At 43.2% G+C, this 18,020-nt stretch overlaps 1 protein-coding gene across 1 annotated transcript in view; it reads left to right on the top strand.

Annotated features, from left to right (window-relative positions):
* The window catches only part of LOC117366337 (integumentary mucin B.1-like), a 95,298-nt gene extending 77,582 nt beyond the window's left edge, over positions 1 to 17,716 (top strand). Inside the window, exons 14-16 of the mRNA XM_033957600.1 lie at positions 2,028 to 2,067; positions 12,689 to 12,824; positions 17,271 to 17,716. Of these exons, the coding sequence (XP_033813491.1) occupies positions 2,028 to 2,067; positions 12,689 to 12,824; positions 17,271 to 17,433 (339 nt within the window). The 3' untranslated portion in view covers positions 17,434 to 17,716. The remainder of the gene's footprint in view (positions 1 to 2,027; positions 2,068 to 12,688; positions 12,825 to 17,270) is intronic.
* The last annotated feature ends 304 nt before the right edge of the window (positions 17,717 to 18,020 follow it).

Genomic DNA, 18,020 nt, shown 5'->3' with positions numbered 1-18,020 from the left:
GGAAGGCTTCCAGATGAGGCACAGGACATGCAAGGTGCAATTAGTACTATTATGGGGGCGGGGTCTGGGGGTGGAGATTGGGTAGAGATGGGCGGAGTCTGGCTTACGACTTAGTCCAGTGTTCTTTAACTACCGGTCCACAGAATAATTCTTTTATTTCTGCCGGTCCATAGGTGTAAAAAGGTTGAAAAACACTGCTCTAAATGATGCTGTTAGTTAGGCAGTGGTAGGCGTCCTATTGCTGCCTATCTTAATTGTGTTAATTGGTTCAATTGGCGCAGTAATTACTACTATTAATTATTTCTATAGTGCTACCAGACACACAGCAGAGTTCAGAGTCACAAAGAAGACAGTCTCTGCTTGATGGAGCTTACAATCTAAACAGACATGACAGAAAATTAGGGTGTCGTGGATACAGTTAAGGGGAACGGTTAACCTGCTGGCTAGGTTGGTGGGCAGTGGGAAGTAGGGTTATGGATTGAAGACTATATCAAAAAGGTGGGTTTTCAGTCTGCTTTTAAACAAGGGAAGGGGCGTGGTAGACAAACTCAGGTGATTTATTCCAGGCATAGGGGGCAGCTAGATGAAAGGAACAAAGTCTAGAATTGGCAGTGGAGGAGTACACCTAAGAGCAGCTAATCTGAGGAACGGAGTTCTCTAGGAGATGTATTAGGAGAGAGAAGAGAGGAGAGATATTGAGGAGCAGCAGAATGAACACACTTGTAGGTCAGCAATAGGAGCATGAACAGTATGAGAAGGCAGATAGGGCGACAGTGAAGTGATTTAAGGAGAGGTGTGACATGAGTGTAACGAGGTTAGTAGAAGATGAGTCATGCAGCAGAGTTTTGCACAGATTGCAATGGGGAGAGGCTGCACTGCAGGAGACCAATTAGAAGTAGATTGCAGTAATTAAGCGTGAGGTTACAAGAGTGTGGACAAGGGTCCGGGTAGTGTGCTCAGAAAGGAAAGGGTGAATCTTGGAGATGTTGTAGACAGAAGAGATAGGCCTTAGCAGTTTGTTGGAATTGTGAAGAAAATGAGTGATAGGAATCAAAGACGACTCCAAGATTGTGTCAATTAGAAACCAATTACAAGATTGTTAAGAAGAAAAAGAGGCGTCCACCAGTGATGTTAAATAGGATCAGGGACAGTGGGAAGCCTTGTGGGACTCCACAGTGCATGGTCCAGAAGGGAGAGCTCGTCATTGCAGAAGACTTGGTAAGAGCAACTTGTTAGAAAATCTTGGACCAATAGCATCCAGCCAAGAAAGAAGTATGTCATGGTCTACTAACTCAAAAGTGCTGCTTAGGTTGAATTGCAGAAAAAAGGCACTCTGTCCTCTGCTTAATAGTGAGGTTAGAACTGCCTGTGCTGAATAGTGAAAATAAAAAATCCAACGAATCTGCAGTAAAAGGTAAACAGCAAAAACAAGAAAAAAACTGCAGAATGGAATGTACAGGGTACAGGAATCTTTATTAAAAAGCATACAAAATTGTACCTTTTACATTCCATTCTGCAGTTTTTTTCCTTGTTTTTTTGTGCTGAATAGTGGCCAAAAACCTGACTGGGGTGCCAGGGGTGAGATCAGAAATGTGTGAATGAGGTTATTTCCTGTTGTTGAGAATTGGGATAGGGATATACTTTGCTGTGAGGGATCAAGGAAGATGTGGATTGATGCGATTTTTGCATCTTTATTTTTATTGGCATTAAGTATGTATCAAGGCAGGTGCACAAGCTCATATAGAAATGATTTCAAATGTGTATTCTCACTGTAAAATTTAGAATACATGTCTATTTTGAGGGATTGCCCAAACTGTACTCCATCACACTTCTGGGGATCTACACCGGCAAAATAGCAGCTTTTTAAATCACTATTTGCATGTGTAAATGTTGTTACTGTATTTCCATATATAGATGTTTCTGAAATATGATCCTAAACTAAAAAAGAGAAAATACACATAAAGGAGTAATTTATCATGATGAAAAAGCATGTTTGATTCATTCCTGATTATGTTTTTTTCATACAGGGTCTGAGACAATATGATTCTCTGGGTTGCTGCTACACATGTATGTATATTTTCTTTCATTCTATTTTTAGAATTCAAACATTGTTAACCAAAGGCAAGCAGCAAGCAATTGGGTTCATGTTACTTCTGATCTGCTTTCAAGTTTTTATTTATTTATTTAGATTTCTATCCCGTCCTCCTAACAGTTCAGAATGGGTTACAAAATGACATTCAGAGTGTAGGGAGAGGACATGAAGCTAAAGACAGGGACTACAGAGAACAAAAGAACTAAAAAAGGAAAGAGGATACCGATAGAAGCATACAAGGGGAAAATTTCCTAACTATATTTAATTATGTATTGGCAAAATAATATTACATGAAAATACCAAAGTTTGCTTTTTTATACTTCACCCTCACTTCACTGTGGAATTTATACTAGATTGACTAACTAGTTCCATTTCGTTTTTCTTCACAGGCTGGTCCCAGCCTGATATTATCCCTAATGCAAGCACATACTTATGGTCCTCTATTCCTTAGGAATCAGAGAACCACAAGCCCATGCAAGTAGATTTGGATTGATCTGTAATGAAAAATGAAACTAATTTGCAACCCCATCATACTGTATATCTTCAGATTTCCCATACTTTACTAAAGACATTTGTCGCATTGCTTCTCCACCATCATGGCCTCTAGCATTTGCAACTATAAAGAGTCTATTTAATGCATCTACCTGAGCCTTCAGTAAAATCAATAGATGGCAAGACATATTTAAATCAACTCTTAAAATAGGATTGAAAGCCTTTGAATAATAGCAAAGTAAAAAGTGATTAGGTTCTTACCTTGGTAATATCTTTTCTAATTGATAGGGAAAGTATGCTGAACCAAGGGTCTTGCTCTCGCTCCCACGAGTCCATTGCAGGAGATACTGATTACAGCACCTCCTCCTTCTCCCTGCTGCCCCCAGTCATTGAGTCTCAAAATCTGGCAACAGCCCTACAGGAGAGAACAGGAGAAGGAGAATGAGGAGAAGGCCCCTCCCCTCAGCAAGACTTTAATCTGCTCATATAAAAACACACAGCTTACACACATGCCATGGAGAGGCAAGGCACTGATAACAAACTTTATTAACAGTAAACCATATGAAAACTGTGAAACCCAGGGAAAAACCCTCAGGGATCTATATACATACAATATACAAAGTCTTTAAAATTACCATAACTGGCAGAAAGTTCAGAGAAGCAGCTTCAGGCAGTAGACAGTCCAGGCAGATGCACTGATATAGATGGGCAGGGGATTCAGCATACCATCCCTAACTACTGGAAAAGATATTAACAAGGTAAGAACCCTAAACTCTTTTTTTGTGCAATTAGAGATGATATGCTGAACCAAGGGATGCACCCAAGCAGTCCCCGAAACCCTGGGTGGGAGAGATAAGCCTACCCTCAAAAACTTAGACTCCAAGGAGGGGTATTCCTGAGCTGCTATGTTCACCCTATAAAATCTGGTGAAAGTGTGAAGGGACAACCAAGTTGCCACCCAACAAAATCTCATCTAGGTGGAATTGTCCTGGCATTCAGCCCAAGAAGAGACAATACCTCTTGTCAAATGCGCTTGAAGAATAAAAGGAGGCTACTTTCCATAGACAATGTAGGAGGACAAAATAGCTGACCTGATCCATCTTGAAATGGTAGCTTTGGAAGCTGGCCTCTCCTTCTTAGCTGGATTAGTCAAAATGAAGAGATGGCCTGAAATATGAAAGTAATTTGTAACCTCCAGGTAATGTAAGACAGTCCTCTGGACATCCAGCACCTTCAAGACTTTGTCCTTCTTAGAACCGGGAGGGCTCAAAAGCAGGAAGGTGAACTTCCTGGTTGATGTGGAATTCCAAAACCACCTTTGGCAAGAAAAAGAAGTTGATCCATAAAGAAATGCCTGCCTTTGTGATACGTAGGTAAGGGTCCCTATAAGGCAGGGATAATGATGATGACCTTAAACTTCCATTGTCTTATCATTTATTCTGCAACTTGTCTGTCGACTTATATGCATCATTGTGCAGAGTCTCCATAGTTTTTTTCCCTTTTAGAATTGTTGTGGCTTTGCAAGGAGATCAATCACCAGTTCTGTAGAACAAGGTAATGGCAAGACAGGTGTCCTTGTGTTACCTAAAACATACAGGAGCTGTAGACCGTTCTCCTTAGAGTTTTTCTCTTGGCTGATTTTCAGCTCCTTGCTGAGGTAATGGCATTAAAAAAAAACCCATATTAATAGTCCAGGTCCGTGAGGGTGGTGTCTTATAAGGGCTCGAACTGAGACCAACAAGAGCCCCTCCAGCATGATGTTCAGGTTCCAGGAAGGGATAGGGCTGGTGAACTGGAGGTCTAGTCTCAGAGCACCCTTAAAGAATCTGACGAGGAGAGGGAAAGTCTAGCACCTTGGGACCTGAAACAGGAAACTCAAGCCACTTGCACCTTCAGAGAAGAAACCGCCAGTCCCATATTTAGCCCTTCTTGCAGGAAGGACAGAACTGCCAATACAGAAGTCCTTGTCCGTGTTCAGCTGCTCCTTGTGGCATCAATATTGGAAGGCATCCCAGGCTTGGCATACACTGCAACGTGGCAGGCTTCTTGCTCTCAGAAGCATACACAACACCAGATTTGAATAGCCCTTCCGGTTCAAAGCCGAGGGTTCAAGAGTCATGCCATGAGACCGCATCTGGTAGGATGATAGGACCTTGAGACAGAAGTCCCCAGAAGCAGTCAGCCTCAGAAGCCTCAGAGGGGGAATCAATCTGAAGACAAAAATTCTGCAGCCAGATTGATTACATGAGCATCAAAATATGCTCCCATTACACCTTGTCTTCAACAACTGCACTGGCTGCCAGTGACATTTAGAGTACAATATGTGATGATCTGTCATCAATTTTATGATTCCAGAGTTTTTCCAAGAGCAAGATGACCATTTTATCAGCCCAAAAGATTGTTGCACTCTAAAATTCTGTTCTGTTAAAGGCCAAAGTTAATCCGAAATATGTTGAAACTAGAGCAATGTTGTGCTGGGGTGAAATTATGGAATTCGCAGTTAAGGAAATGTGCTCACAGAGGAACTTTCAGAAAACTCCTCAAAACACAATTGTTCGTCAATGCTTTTTTATAGGTTCTGACTTGTCCTGATCGAAGCGAAGACACTGTGAATTTAAATTCTAATGTTTTGTCTCTCTTTTGTATTGCTTTCAAGTATTATGTATGTGGATATATTGTAAACTGCCTAGGATTTAGACAGTATAGAAATTTTAAAAATAATAAATAATAAATCTGCATACCATGGGTGCCAGGGCCAGTCACAGCCACCAGGATGACATGTCCCTTATGCCTGGCCACTTGTCTCAGGACTCTTCCCACCACGGGCCAGGAAGGAAACACATACAGAAGCTTGTCCACTGGCCAAGGTTGCAACATGGTATCAATCCTGGCACTACCACACTCATACCTGCAACTGAAGAATCATATTGCTTTCTTGTTCCTCGCTGTCACCATGAGGTCAAACATAGGGATGCTCCAATGGTCAAAAATGGTCTGAAATGCTTCAGGCAAGAGAGACTATTCTCCTGGATCCAGACTCTATCTGCAGAGAAAGTCTGCCTGTACGTTTTGCACTCCGGCAACATGGACCACAAAGATGGCCAGAAGAGGAGCTTCCACCCACCAGAAGAGGATTTGCACCTTCTTCTGGAGCTCAGCAGTCCTGGTGCCTCCTTGCTTGTTATGTAAGCCACCACTGTGGTGTTATCTGAGAACACTCTGACTGCCTTGTTCGACAACTAGGGATGAAACCAGTTCAGTGCTAATTGGATGGCTTGGAGTTCCAGCCCGTTGATGAACAAATGGCGCAGTGTTGGAGACCACTGCCCCTGAACCGTGTAGTCTTTCCAGTGTGCCCCCCAGCCCTGTAGGCTGGCATCCGTTGTCAGTGCAGTCTAAGAATCGATCAGAGGAGGCATCCCCAAAGCCAACGACTGAGGACGCAGCCACCATGCCATGCTGTAATGGGCCTCTGTTATCCTGGGCAGTTGGAGGTGCAGGGGGGTCCTTCTGCAGAGACCAGCAAGAAAGAAGGGGGAGCATATGCACTCTCACCCAAGGAACCAGCTCTATCATAGCCACCATCGAGCCCAGAACCTGAAGATAATCCCAGGCCAACAGAGAACGTTGTGCCAGGAGAGCTCAGATTTGGTTCCAAAGTTTCAGTCTTTATGTCTCTGGAAGAAACACTCAGCCTCTCTCTGTGTCAAAATGGACACCTTATTTTTTTCCCCTTATTTTTGTTTTTAGATATTCATTCACTGTCTATCAAATTACCTAAGCGTTTTATACTCAGGTACTCAAGCATTTTTCCCTCTCTGTCCCGATGGGCTCACAATCTATCTATTTACCTGGGGCAATGGAGGATTGCGTGACTTTCCCAGGGTCACAAGGAGCAGTGTAGGATTTGAACCTACAACCTCAGGGTACTGAGGCTGTTGCTCTCACTCCTACACCACTCCAGGGATTAAACAGGCTGAAGTTGGGTCTTCTTTAGGATGACAATCTATCCCAGACTTTGAAGGGTCATCAAAATGGTCTGAACCACTCTCTCCACTTCCTCCCTCAAGGGGGCTCTAATGGACCAGTCATCCAACTAAGGGTGGACAAGCCAACCCAGCTTGTAGAGATGAGCCGCCACTACAACCATCACCTTGGTGAAGGTCCAGGGGACAGTCGCTAGCACGAAAGGGAGAGCTTTGAACTGAAACAGCTGTTCCTGGATATGAAAATGTAGAAAGCATCTGTGATCCGGGAATATAGGGATGTGGAGGTAAGCCTCCATCAAGTTGAGAGCTGCCAGGAACTCCTCTGGCTGCACTGACTGAAGGATCACCATATGAAAATGAAGCACCTTGAGAACTTCAATGACATACTTGAGGTCCAGGATTGGCCTCCAATCCTCTGAGCCTTTCTTGGGCAACGAAGTATATGGAGTATCTGCCAGAGCCTAAGTCTGCATCTGGCACCCATTTGATTGCCTGAATGTCAAGCAATCTCTGTAGGGTTGCCTGGACCTGGGTGACTCTCTTCAGTTGGCCTGCCAGTGAGTCCACGAACCAGACAGAGAGGGGACGGGCGAACTCCAACTTGTTGCTGTCCTTAATGACTTCCAGAACCCATTGGTCAGTTATGATAGCTTCCCATGCTTCCAGGAAGTCCTGCAACCTACATCCAATTCTTCATGGAGTAGCTGGAGACCTGGCATGATTATGACTTCTTGGGTTGCCCACCCGGACAGGAGGCGGAGCCCTGGGACTTCTTATTCCCAGAGAATCTCTGCTCTGGACTCTGAAAGTATCTCTGGGATGAGGATACAGAGAAAAAGTGTGAACAGCATGAGTCTCGAAAGGACACCCAAGCCTGACCTTTAGAAGTCCTAGGCCTGCTGTCCGGTTATGACTAGCCAAAAGGGACTAGCCATGAGGTCATCCAACCCCTGGCCAAACAGCATATTGTTCCTGAAAGGAAGCCTGCCAAGAGTGGCTTTGGACTTGGGATCTCTAGTCCAGTGTCTGATTTTCAGAAAGCTTATAACAAAGTTCTTCATGAGCAGCTCCTGAGAAAATTAAAGAGTTAAGGGATAGGTGACAAAGTTCAGTTGTGGATTAGAAATTGGTTATCGGATAGAAAACAGTGGGTAGGGTTAAATGGTAATTTTTCTTAATGGAGGAGAGTAAACAGTGGGACCAGTACTATTTAACTTAATTATAAATGATTTGGAAATTGGGACGAAGAGTGAGGTGATTAAATTTTGCAGATGACACTAAACAAAGTTGTTAAAACATATGCAGAATATTGTGTTCAAATCTAGTCTCCTTATCTCAAGAAAGATATAGCGGTACAAGAAAAGATTTTCAGAGAAGAGCGACCAAGATGTTAAAGGGGATGGAACTCCTTTCGTATGAGGAAAGACTAAAATGGTTAGGGCTTTTCAGCTTGGAAAAGAGACAGCTGAGGGGAGATATGATTGAAGTCTACAAAATCCTGAGTGGAATAGAACAGGTTCAAGTGGATTGATTTTTTACTTCGTCAAAAATTACAAAGACTAGGTAACACTCAATGAAGTTACAAGGAAATACTTTTAAAACCAATAGGAGGAAATATTTTTTCATTCAGAGAATAGTTAAGCTCTGGAACACATTGCCAGAGGTTGTGGTAAGAGCAGATAGAGTAGCTGGTTTTAAGAAAGTTTTGGACAATTTCTTGGAGGAAAAGCCCATAGTCTTATTGAGACAGACATGGGGGGAAGCCACTTCTTGCCCTGGATCGGTAGCATGGAATGTTGCTATGCTTTGGTACTAGTGACCGGGATTCATCACCGTGAGTATGGGCTACTAGGCTAGATGGACCACTGGTCTGACCCAGTAAGGCTATCCTTATGCTTTTATTCTTTGTGCAGATGCAGAATAAGCCAAGACCCTGCCCACTACCCTCAGCAGATCTTACAGCCACATAGTCCACTTTCACCGGCAACAGCTGGGAGGGAGGATCAGAAGGCGCACCTCCTTGGCTATGCAATTTAGAATGGCATGCTCAAGCCACAAAGGAGGCTGCCACAGTGGCCTTCATCCAGGGAAAAAGCCTCAAACTGCTTTTAAGTAACATGTCCAGTCTGTGTTCCTGTTGGTCCTTGAGCACCAAGCCCCCTTCTCTAGGAAGGGATATGCTCTTAGTCACCAGAGCCACCAGAGAGTCCACCTTAGGCATAGCAAACATCTGCTGGAACTCCTGGTCCACAGGGTATAACTTGGACATTGCCTTGGCCATCTTAAGGGACTCCCTCAGGGTTCTCCTAGTGCTCAGAAATGAGAACCTTCAGGTCAGGATGCCATAGGAAGACAGTAGGCTGAGAGCAGATCCTACTAAGCAGAGAACATTGGGTAGTAGGCTGAGGAGGATCAACCTTGAGCTCCTTTAGAGAATCAATGAGAAGATCCATCAGAGCAGCAGACTTAAACAGCCTGCAAACTCAAGGGTCCTTACCCTGTTCCACCTCACTGAGACCATGATCAATTTCACCCCCACCATATCATCTCTGACAAAAGCCTCACTCTGTGAAAGAGGATAAGTGTCCAGATCATCATTCTTAGTGACCCCATTTGAATAGCTGTCGGACTCCTGGGGAAGACGTGGGTCTCCTTAGAGATGCAGAATTACAGGAAAGTTGCACAGATGGTTGCTCTTTAGCTGACCCAGAAGTCACACCAGTACCACTGACATAGGCTTGCCAGAGCAAGTTCACAAGTCAGACATAAAGGCATAGAGGACCGAGAGAAGGAGGAATAGAGTGCTTTTTTTTTACCTTTGGGGCCATGAGCGCCCATACTAGACACTGGCGCCACACTACGGGACTCAGAAAGGGCAAAATCGTCCCCCAGGTGTCACAGTAGTCTCTTGGCAGCACTAATAAGGTGGTCAGAGGCTGAACCCAAGGATCCTGCCTCCCCAGTCTGCACGGCAGAACACGCGGCACAAGGATATTCTTCCGGGCCCAACTGGCACAAATTTCACACAAATTCACATTAATGGAGAATGAGAACTCCATCCTTGATGGTTAGAATAAAAAATGAGGCTTTTTGAAGAAGTTTGAGAAGTTAGAATTAAAACTGAGAAAAATCCAAGATGGTCACTGCCAGGATTTCCCGCTGAAAAAATGGCTGTAATTCCACTGGAAGACATAAAAAACCAATAATTTTAGGATTTCTAGGATGGGGGGGAACAAGGCTATAAGAAAATACAACCTTAAAAAAACACCAATTCAGAGCCTCCCCTGAACTGCCCTGTGGGCTGTGATAGCCCTACTCTAGACGCTGGGAAAAGTGCTGCAGCTCCTCTCAGGGTAGCTGAAAACAGGATATAAATCTCTTCCACCAGGAAAGCTGCCTCTTCTGACTCTTCAGCTGTCAATTGAGCTATAGCCAAACTGAATTTCAATCCCTGGAACCAGAATTCAAATGCCACAAAGAGGTAAGAGGAGCGTGCAGCTGACATCGTGTGCTTTCCAAAAAAACAGAATTGGCGCCCATACAGCCTGTGCTAGCACTTCTGATCAAGTCAAGGAGTGAGCAAACAGAAGGGGAAACCCCCCAAGATCCGCAGTTCAAGCAAGCAGACTGAGCAGGTGCCTGCAGGATCCACCTGTCAGCTGCAGACAGAAGTCTGCTCCTATCACATAGGCTAGGCAGTCACTAGAGTTGAACAGGAAAACAAAATCACCCCCCCCCCCCCGAATTGTAATAAATACTTGAATAACAACAAAGACCAAGCAGATCAAAGTTGCTCCTGCAGGCTCGCTTGCAGAAGAAATAACTGAATGGGGCCAGCAGAGAGCAGGGAGAAGGAGGAGATGTTGAAAACAGTAATCAGTATCTCCTGAATCGGACTCACGGAGCAAGACACTTTGTTCAGCATACTATCCCAATTGCACTGGAAAAACAATTACAATTAATTTATTAAGGAAGATAATATAGGGCCCAATATTAAAAAAAAAACAGAGCTCCTAAATGTACCATATATTAAACTATAAACCGATCTAAATCTAAACCGAGGTAACATTTTCCCCAAAAAAGGAGGAAAAAAGTTAACTCGAATATAACTGGGAGGTTAGCCCTGCTTTGCAACCCCGCCCTCCTTCCTTCCCTTCCTGACCAGCCTCCAAGCCCACTACCAGGCCTGCCTGAAGCTCTGGTGATCCAGCCAGAGAGCCAGGACAGGAGCAATCTTAACGCATCCTGTCCAGGCCAACTCTAAAACCACCTGCCTTCCGCCCCGCCTCCCTGACCCCTGTAGACCTTACCTTTAAAGCCCCAATGGTCTAGTGATGAAGCAGGGCAGGAGCAATCTTCCTACGCCCTGCCCTGTGAGAGCCACAATCAAAAATTCCTGCCACAAGTTCTTACTGCAGTCTCACGAGACCACAGGAAACTCGTGAGTCTGAAGCAGGAACTCACAGCAGGCATTTTTGATTGTGGATCTCATGCGGAAGGAGCATAGGAAGATCACTCTTACCCCACTTTACCTTTAGACCACCAGGGATTTAAAGGTAATATCTGTAGGGGTCAGGGTAGCCGGGGTGGTTTAGAGTTGGGCCGGGACAGGACATGGAAAGATCGCACCTGTCCTGGCTCATCTCTGGACCACTAGGGCTTCAGGCAGGCCAGAAGAGGCCTGCAATAGGTCTGGGCAGGGGCAGAGTGGGGGGTGCAGAGGACCAGAGGACATGAATATAGTCCGAGACCCCCCATTTTTAGGCCCAAAAAATCTCAGTTTATAGTTGAGTAACTACAGTATGCTCCTAAGTGCCCTATTTTCACTCAAGCTTAGGAGAATAGGGGTTTATTTTCAAATCATTTAGACACATAAAGTACCATATGGTACTTGTGTGCCTAAGTGCTTTGAAAAAATGAGCCCCTAAGTTTTCAGCTAAAAATTCATCTTAATTTAGGAGCTTAAAAGTTTGCTCATAAATTAAGCCTGCCATTTGTTTGTCTAGATTTATGAGCCAAATGCTGAAAAATCAGCATAAAGCTCCTAATTTCTTTTCCCCCACCCTAAATCTTCCTGTTACCACCCACTTTTTATGCATCTAAATTTAAAAATTTAGGGATCAGTATTCAATCCAGGCACCAGCACTGAATATCCGGATATGCATAGCCGGATAGCACTTGTCTAGTTAAATGCAATATTCAGCACTTAACTGGTTCAGTTAAACTGGATAATGATAGAACTGTTTTAAGCAGTCCTATTTATCCAGTTAACATATCTGGCTAAATGCTGAATACTGGCACTTAATCCGGTAAGTTCTGCCCCTGCCCCTGGGCCAGTCACGAAATAGCTGGTTTCAGCTTAGGCTCTAACTGGGTATATTCAGCAGCACTATTCGGTTAAATGCTGCTGAATATACCCAATTAGCCCTAGACAAGCAATTTAAACAGCCAGGAGCTAGCTCACCCCCATCCCTATCCTTCTAACATAACTCACCTGAAAGGGTCCAAGGGACAATGGGAGCAGGTATGATCCCCACTCACTCTCGCTTCAATGGTTACCTATATCAAAATGGCATCAGTGGTAGTGTTGTGGTACTACCATTAGGAGGTCAGATTACCAAATAAGGGTGTGTCATGGAGCAGTATTTGTTAAATACCTGTGATTATGAGAGTAGGAACAGGTAGCTGGAACTCACTTCCTTCCATATTCTCTAGAGCTTTTCCAGATGACGAACTGCTGAATAACCAGTGACAAATTGTCCAGAATATTAAACCACAAAATACTCGCTCTGCATCTCCTGATGGAAATTGAGCACTGAACTCCAGATTTGATCCTTACAGCATTGTTACAGCAGTGGCAATAGTAGAGTCATATGAATTACAAGACAAAAACATCTAGAGAATGGGAGAGGAGGGAGGAAAAAAGAGAGTAGGAAGACTGAAGCTGAAGAAATTGGAAGAACAGACAAGGAGTGGATGGTGAAGATATAGGAACTGTTGAAGAGAGTGGTTTAGCAGTCAAAAAAATGGAAGGATATATGTACAGTAAAAGCATATCTCTGTCAATATTCTATTTACATACATGCTTTCAAACCGGATATTTTTGTCTTAATAGGTAATCCATGTCAACTACAAAATGTGTCAATATTTATGAACTATTCTGTTATTGACAAGAATGTCAATAAAACAACATACTGCACGGGCTTCATTGTGATGCCAAGATGCATAGGTAGCTGCCCTGTAGCATATAGGTAAGTTATATACTTGAGGGATGCCTCACTTATTGCAATTTAATAATCTAATCCAGGGGTCTCCAAAGTTCGGCCTACAGGCCACATCCGGCTCACAATCCGGTCCACAAAAGAAAACCAAAACCCCACAGGGTATTGACAGATTTCAAATGCATTAATTAAGATTTTAAACACACAAAAACAGCTCCATCATTCACATTAATGGTTTTATTATAATTTGTGATGAAAATATGAGAATTTGCTGATAGAGTTCATCATTAATATATGATAATTTAATCTCACATACTCTGAAATTAGTGTATAAAAATTTCTGCTTTCAATAAAACTCATATATCTAGAGTTATTCATCTTTTTTCTTTTTTTTTTTTTTACTACGGCCCACTGAAAAGTGCTGAAGTCCCCAATCTGGCCATCATGGCAAAATGTTTGGAGACCCCTGATCTAAGCAACTAATTTTATCTTATGCATTATTGATATTTGATTTATATTTTTAAAAATAATAGGCAGGTGCAAGTGGACATCAAGGGAGGAGAGAGGGGGGATCAGAATAGGTGAGGGAACCAGCTTGAACTTATGTGGGTCCCAATCAATATTCAGCCGGGGCTTACATGTGTCTTATGCAGATCCAGACTGAATATTGGCTGGGACCCGCATAAGCTCCAGTGGCCTCTGTATGTCAAATTAGCCCTGGATATTCAAAGCCAGTGCCAAACATGGTCAGGCATTTAAAGGCTGATTCTGTAAGTGGCGCCTGCCGCATGTCACAGACAGGCACCGCTTACAGAATTGCGGCTAGCAAGGACCCCTAGGTGCCAGAAATGTAGGCCAGGGTTTTATGAGCCTACATTTCCAGCGCCTAAAATCCTTGCAGAATCGCAGCCAGTGACACGGAAGTCTTGCACCATACCTAAACATGCCTACTTTCTGGCTTTGATGTCACTAGGCACCGCTAGCCACCATGGACTCCTGAGGGCACCTAATTTTTTTTTTAATCCATTTTTAATTGGTTTTTGTAATAGCATGATCAATTATTGTGCCACTTAAAACCAATTAAAACACTTAGGCAACTGCTGGTGCTTAACTTTCAGCAGCTTATTTGAGAAACTAGCCCCTAATGTCTGGGGCTAATTCTGCCCAAGGCAGTCAGCATTAAAAAAAAAACGCTGACTGCCTGAATATTGACCAAATAGTAGTTTTAGGTGAGATAAAGACCACTTAGTCCCTTTTTTTACTAAGGTGCGCTAATCGATTAGCACGCACTAATCAATTTAGTGCACACTAAACGCTAACGCGTTACTCTATGGACGCGTTAGCGTTTATCACACGCTAATTCAATTAGTGTGCACTAATCGATTAGCGCACCTTAGTAAAAGAGGGGGTTAGTCTATTCATTGGTGATTTAGGGGTTGACAGATAACAATTTACCAGTAGAGTTAAGGAAGGAAGAATCATTTCGAAAATTTTAAGAGACATCTAAAAGCACATTTTTTTCAAATGGCTCTCCCGAATTGAATAATGGAATGGGGACTGCAATCTGACCTAATTTGTATTAATATAGAAACATAGAGTATGACGGCAGAAAAGGGCCGACGGCCCAACAAATCTGCCCACTCAAGAACCCTCCCAACTTCCTCCTTCCATCTTTTATGCATTCCTCTGGAGCGACCCCACCTGTCTGTCCTATCGTCCCTTGAAGTCATGTTGATTTGGATTTTTTTATTTTATATAATAGTTTTATTGGATATGTTTTAGAAATGTTAATTTCTTTGATGCTCTCAAGCTCTGCCAGTGACGGATCTGTGAAGTGTGCTGTGCCGGGAGTTGTATTAAGACCTCCACTAAAATAGGACTGTTTGCTATCAGGCTGCTTCAGAGACTTTTCTATCTCTTAAATTTGTTTTCTTTTATTTTTAATTTTTTATCTTATTTCATTATTTCTATTTTCTATCTCTTTGATTATCTCATTATTTCTATTTTCTGTCTCTTTGATCTTGGAAATGTATTATATGTTGTTATTACATATTTTTAGTTTATCAGGTGCTTTAGCTAGATTGTGAGTTTTTCTCAAATACCTACACTTCCCCCTCCCCATTCGCGGTTTCTGCACTCGCGATTTCATATAATTGCGATCTTTTTCTGGGGAGGGGGAAAATAAAAAAACCCATATTTTTTACCTCCCTACCACCTTCCCGGCCTTACCTGATGGTCTAGCGGGCTTTTGGGGCAGGAGCGATCTTCCTACGCTCCTGCCCCGTGCAGATCGCCATGAGGAAATGGCTGTAGGGAGTTACCGACGTAGTCCCGAGAGACTATAGGAACTCACAGCAGCCATTTCTTCATGGCGATCTGCACGGGGCAGGAGCGTAGGAAGATCGCTCCTGCCCCGAAAGCCCTCTAGACCACCAGGTAAGGCCGGGAAGGCGGCAGGGAGGTGGGGGTGGGTCAAAGCCGGATAATCACGTTTTTTTGCCATTCACGGTCCGGCTCTGTCCGTATCCCCCGCGAATAACAAGGGAGAAGTAAATTTCATTTTAGTTTGATACATTGTAAACCGCTTAGGTCAGTAAAATGCAGGAGCGGTATATCAAATCTTAAATAAACATAAACATAAACAACAGTGATCTAGAGCAGTGTTTCCCAAGTTTTTCCTGGAGTACCCCCTTGCCAGACAGGTTTTCAGGATGTCCACAATGACTACGCTTGAACTTGATTTGCATTTAATGGAGCAGTGTGTGCAAATCAAGTTCATGCATATTCATTGTGGACATAGGTGTCAGAAAGGGGGGGGGGCACAGAGGCCATGGCCTTCCCCCCAAATTGCCCGTCCTGTAGGTCAGGGGGTGCACAGGCTGACCGCTGACCGCCGCTGCTGCTCACCGCCATAACTGCAGAAAGAGAAGGGCCAGGCGTGTGCAGCAAATGCACACCGCAGACCCACCAGACTCCCCCCGACATCAATTCTGACATCGGAAGCCTCTCTCCAACATCAGAATTGACATCAGGGGAAGGCTTGTGGGCTGCATGCGCCTGGTTCTTCCCTTCCCTTCTTGGATTTTCTGCAGCAGCGGGCGGCAAGCGGCGGCAGACAGGGGAGAGGAAGAATCGGCGATGGGTAGGCCAGGCTTCAGCGCGGCAGGGAGGGAGGCAGATTGAATTCGGCGGCAGACCAGGGTGAAGGAAGAATTGGCGGCGGGTAAGCCAGGCTTCAGTGTGGGAGGGAGGCAGGCAGGATGGCTTTGGGAGAGAGTGTGGGACAAAGGCTAGATGGCAGTGAGGGGGATCATAGGAAGGAGGGAGGAAGGAGAGAGAAGCAGAGAAAGGTTGGGGGTTTGTAATCAGAAGAAAGACAGAGAGAGAGAGGCCTGGACCAAAGGGAAAGACAGGACGCAGATGATGGACTATCGGAGGTGCAGACAGAGGGGGAGACTCTGAGGAAAAACAGAGAGATGGAAGATCATAACAGAGAAGGGAGAGAGAGGGAGACCTGGAAAGGTGGTGGTAGGTACAAAGGGGAACTGACACTGGATCTGGGGAGGGCAAGAAGAGGGATAAGTGAGAGAGACCTGGACCAAAAGGGGAAGAGGCTGGAATGTGAAAAAAATGTTGGATGAGAAAGAAATAAATAAATATTGAATGCACAGTCAGAAGGAAGTGCAACCAGAGACTCATGAAATCACCAGACAACAAAGGTAGGAAAATGATTTTATTTTCAAATTAGTGATCAAAATGTGTAAGTTTTGAGAATTTATATCTGCTGTCTATATTTTGCACTATATTTGTCTATTTTTTTATAGTTGTTACTGAGGTGACGTTGCATATTTTAATATCATGTGCCTTGACATCTTTGAAAAAAACCAAAATATAAATGATAATTAACATTTTCTCTGCATACAGTGTGCTTTGTGTGTTTTTTTTTTAAATTTGTGGTTACCATTATGTATTAATAAGATTATATTGTATGTATATGAAAAATAGATGGAAGAAATTGCATTACAATTAGTAGTATTATTATGGGAATGGAGTCAGGGGCAGAATTTGGGTGGGTCTGGGGCGGAGCTTTTGGGCCTCCCCTTTCCCCCAACAAAAAAGCATTCCTCTGTCTATGATTGTGGATATACTGAAAACCTGACTGGCAAAGGGGTACTCCAGGACTGACTTGGGAAACACTGATCTAGATCTACTGTTTTTCCATATGGCTCTGGGTTTCAAAATGGTATCTGTGAGCCCTAGTAGTAGTACGGTGAGACTACCACTAGGGATCAAGCTGCCATTCTGTATTACTTCTGGTCAGTGACTCCCACAGTAAACTAAGATTTGTTAAAATTATAGATTTTGCTGCAGCTTTGGAATTTCCCCTCTTCATTGTTGCGAGTACCATATTCTTCTTATCATTGAATCATCAAAATCTAGTTTCTTTATTAATATTACTTATAATTTCCTTTTTAGCTACAACAGAACGAAACGTCAGTATAAGGCAACTTCAACTGGTTGTTTAATAGCCTCATCTGTAACCACAGTAGCAACTCTTTCAGCGAACAACAGTCTCACAAAGTTCTGTTCTTATACTTACCAGCGTAATACTGGCTGTACTTGTAATGGTTGTCCATAGAAGCACTATTTCTGGAAAGCTTTACAACATGCCACATTTTCAAATTACAAATAATGATTTTACAACTCATTTCTTTAACCTGTTAATTATACAATGCTAATTAAGTGTGTTATAGGTTAACACATATATAGACTTCAAATTGTAAACTTCTGAATGATTTGCAAATGAATCCATTTTAATTGTTTATCTTGTAAAGAATATTATCAATCTTAAGTAATGTATTTCTTGCTGTCTTGTATTTACCTATTATTAATCACTTAATAAAAAGAAATATATCTGCAAACTTGCTGTACAATGTTTCTTAAAATCTATTTTGCTTAAAATATTTGGGTAGAAAACCAACTCTACAATCTGAACAAATCGCAACTTCCGATGTGGCTAAGGGAGTAATTTTAAGCACAGCACAGAAGCGTGTGTGCATAAATGGCCTCTTTGAAACTAAACTAAATCTTAAGCTTATATGCCGCATCCTCTCTATAAAGATAGAGCTCGGCACGGTTTTCGGAATAAGTGGAAGGAGCCCAGATTCCGCAGCTGGGTAGGAAGGTTATTCCAAAGCTCAGTGATTGTGAAGAAAAGAGATTTCC

Source organism: Geotrypetes seraphini, chromosome 9, assembly GCF_902459505.1.
Source record: "Geotrypetes seraphini chromosome 9, aGeoSer1.1, whole genome shotgun sequence".
In the NCBI taxonomy this organism is placed as follows: domain Eukaryota; kingdom Metazoa; phylum Chordata; class Amphibia; order Gymnophiona; family Dermophiidae; genus Geotrypetes; species Geotrypetes seraphini.
The sequence above is the reverse complement of the archived record's forward strand: the minus strand, read 5'-3'. Positions and strand labels throughout refer to the sequence as shown.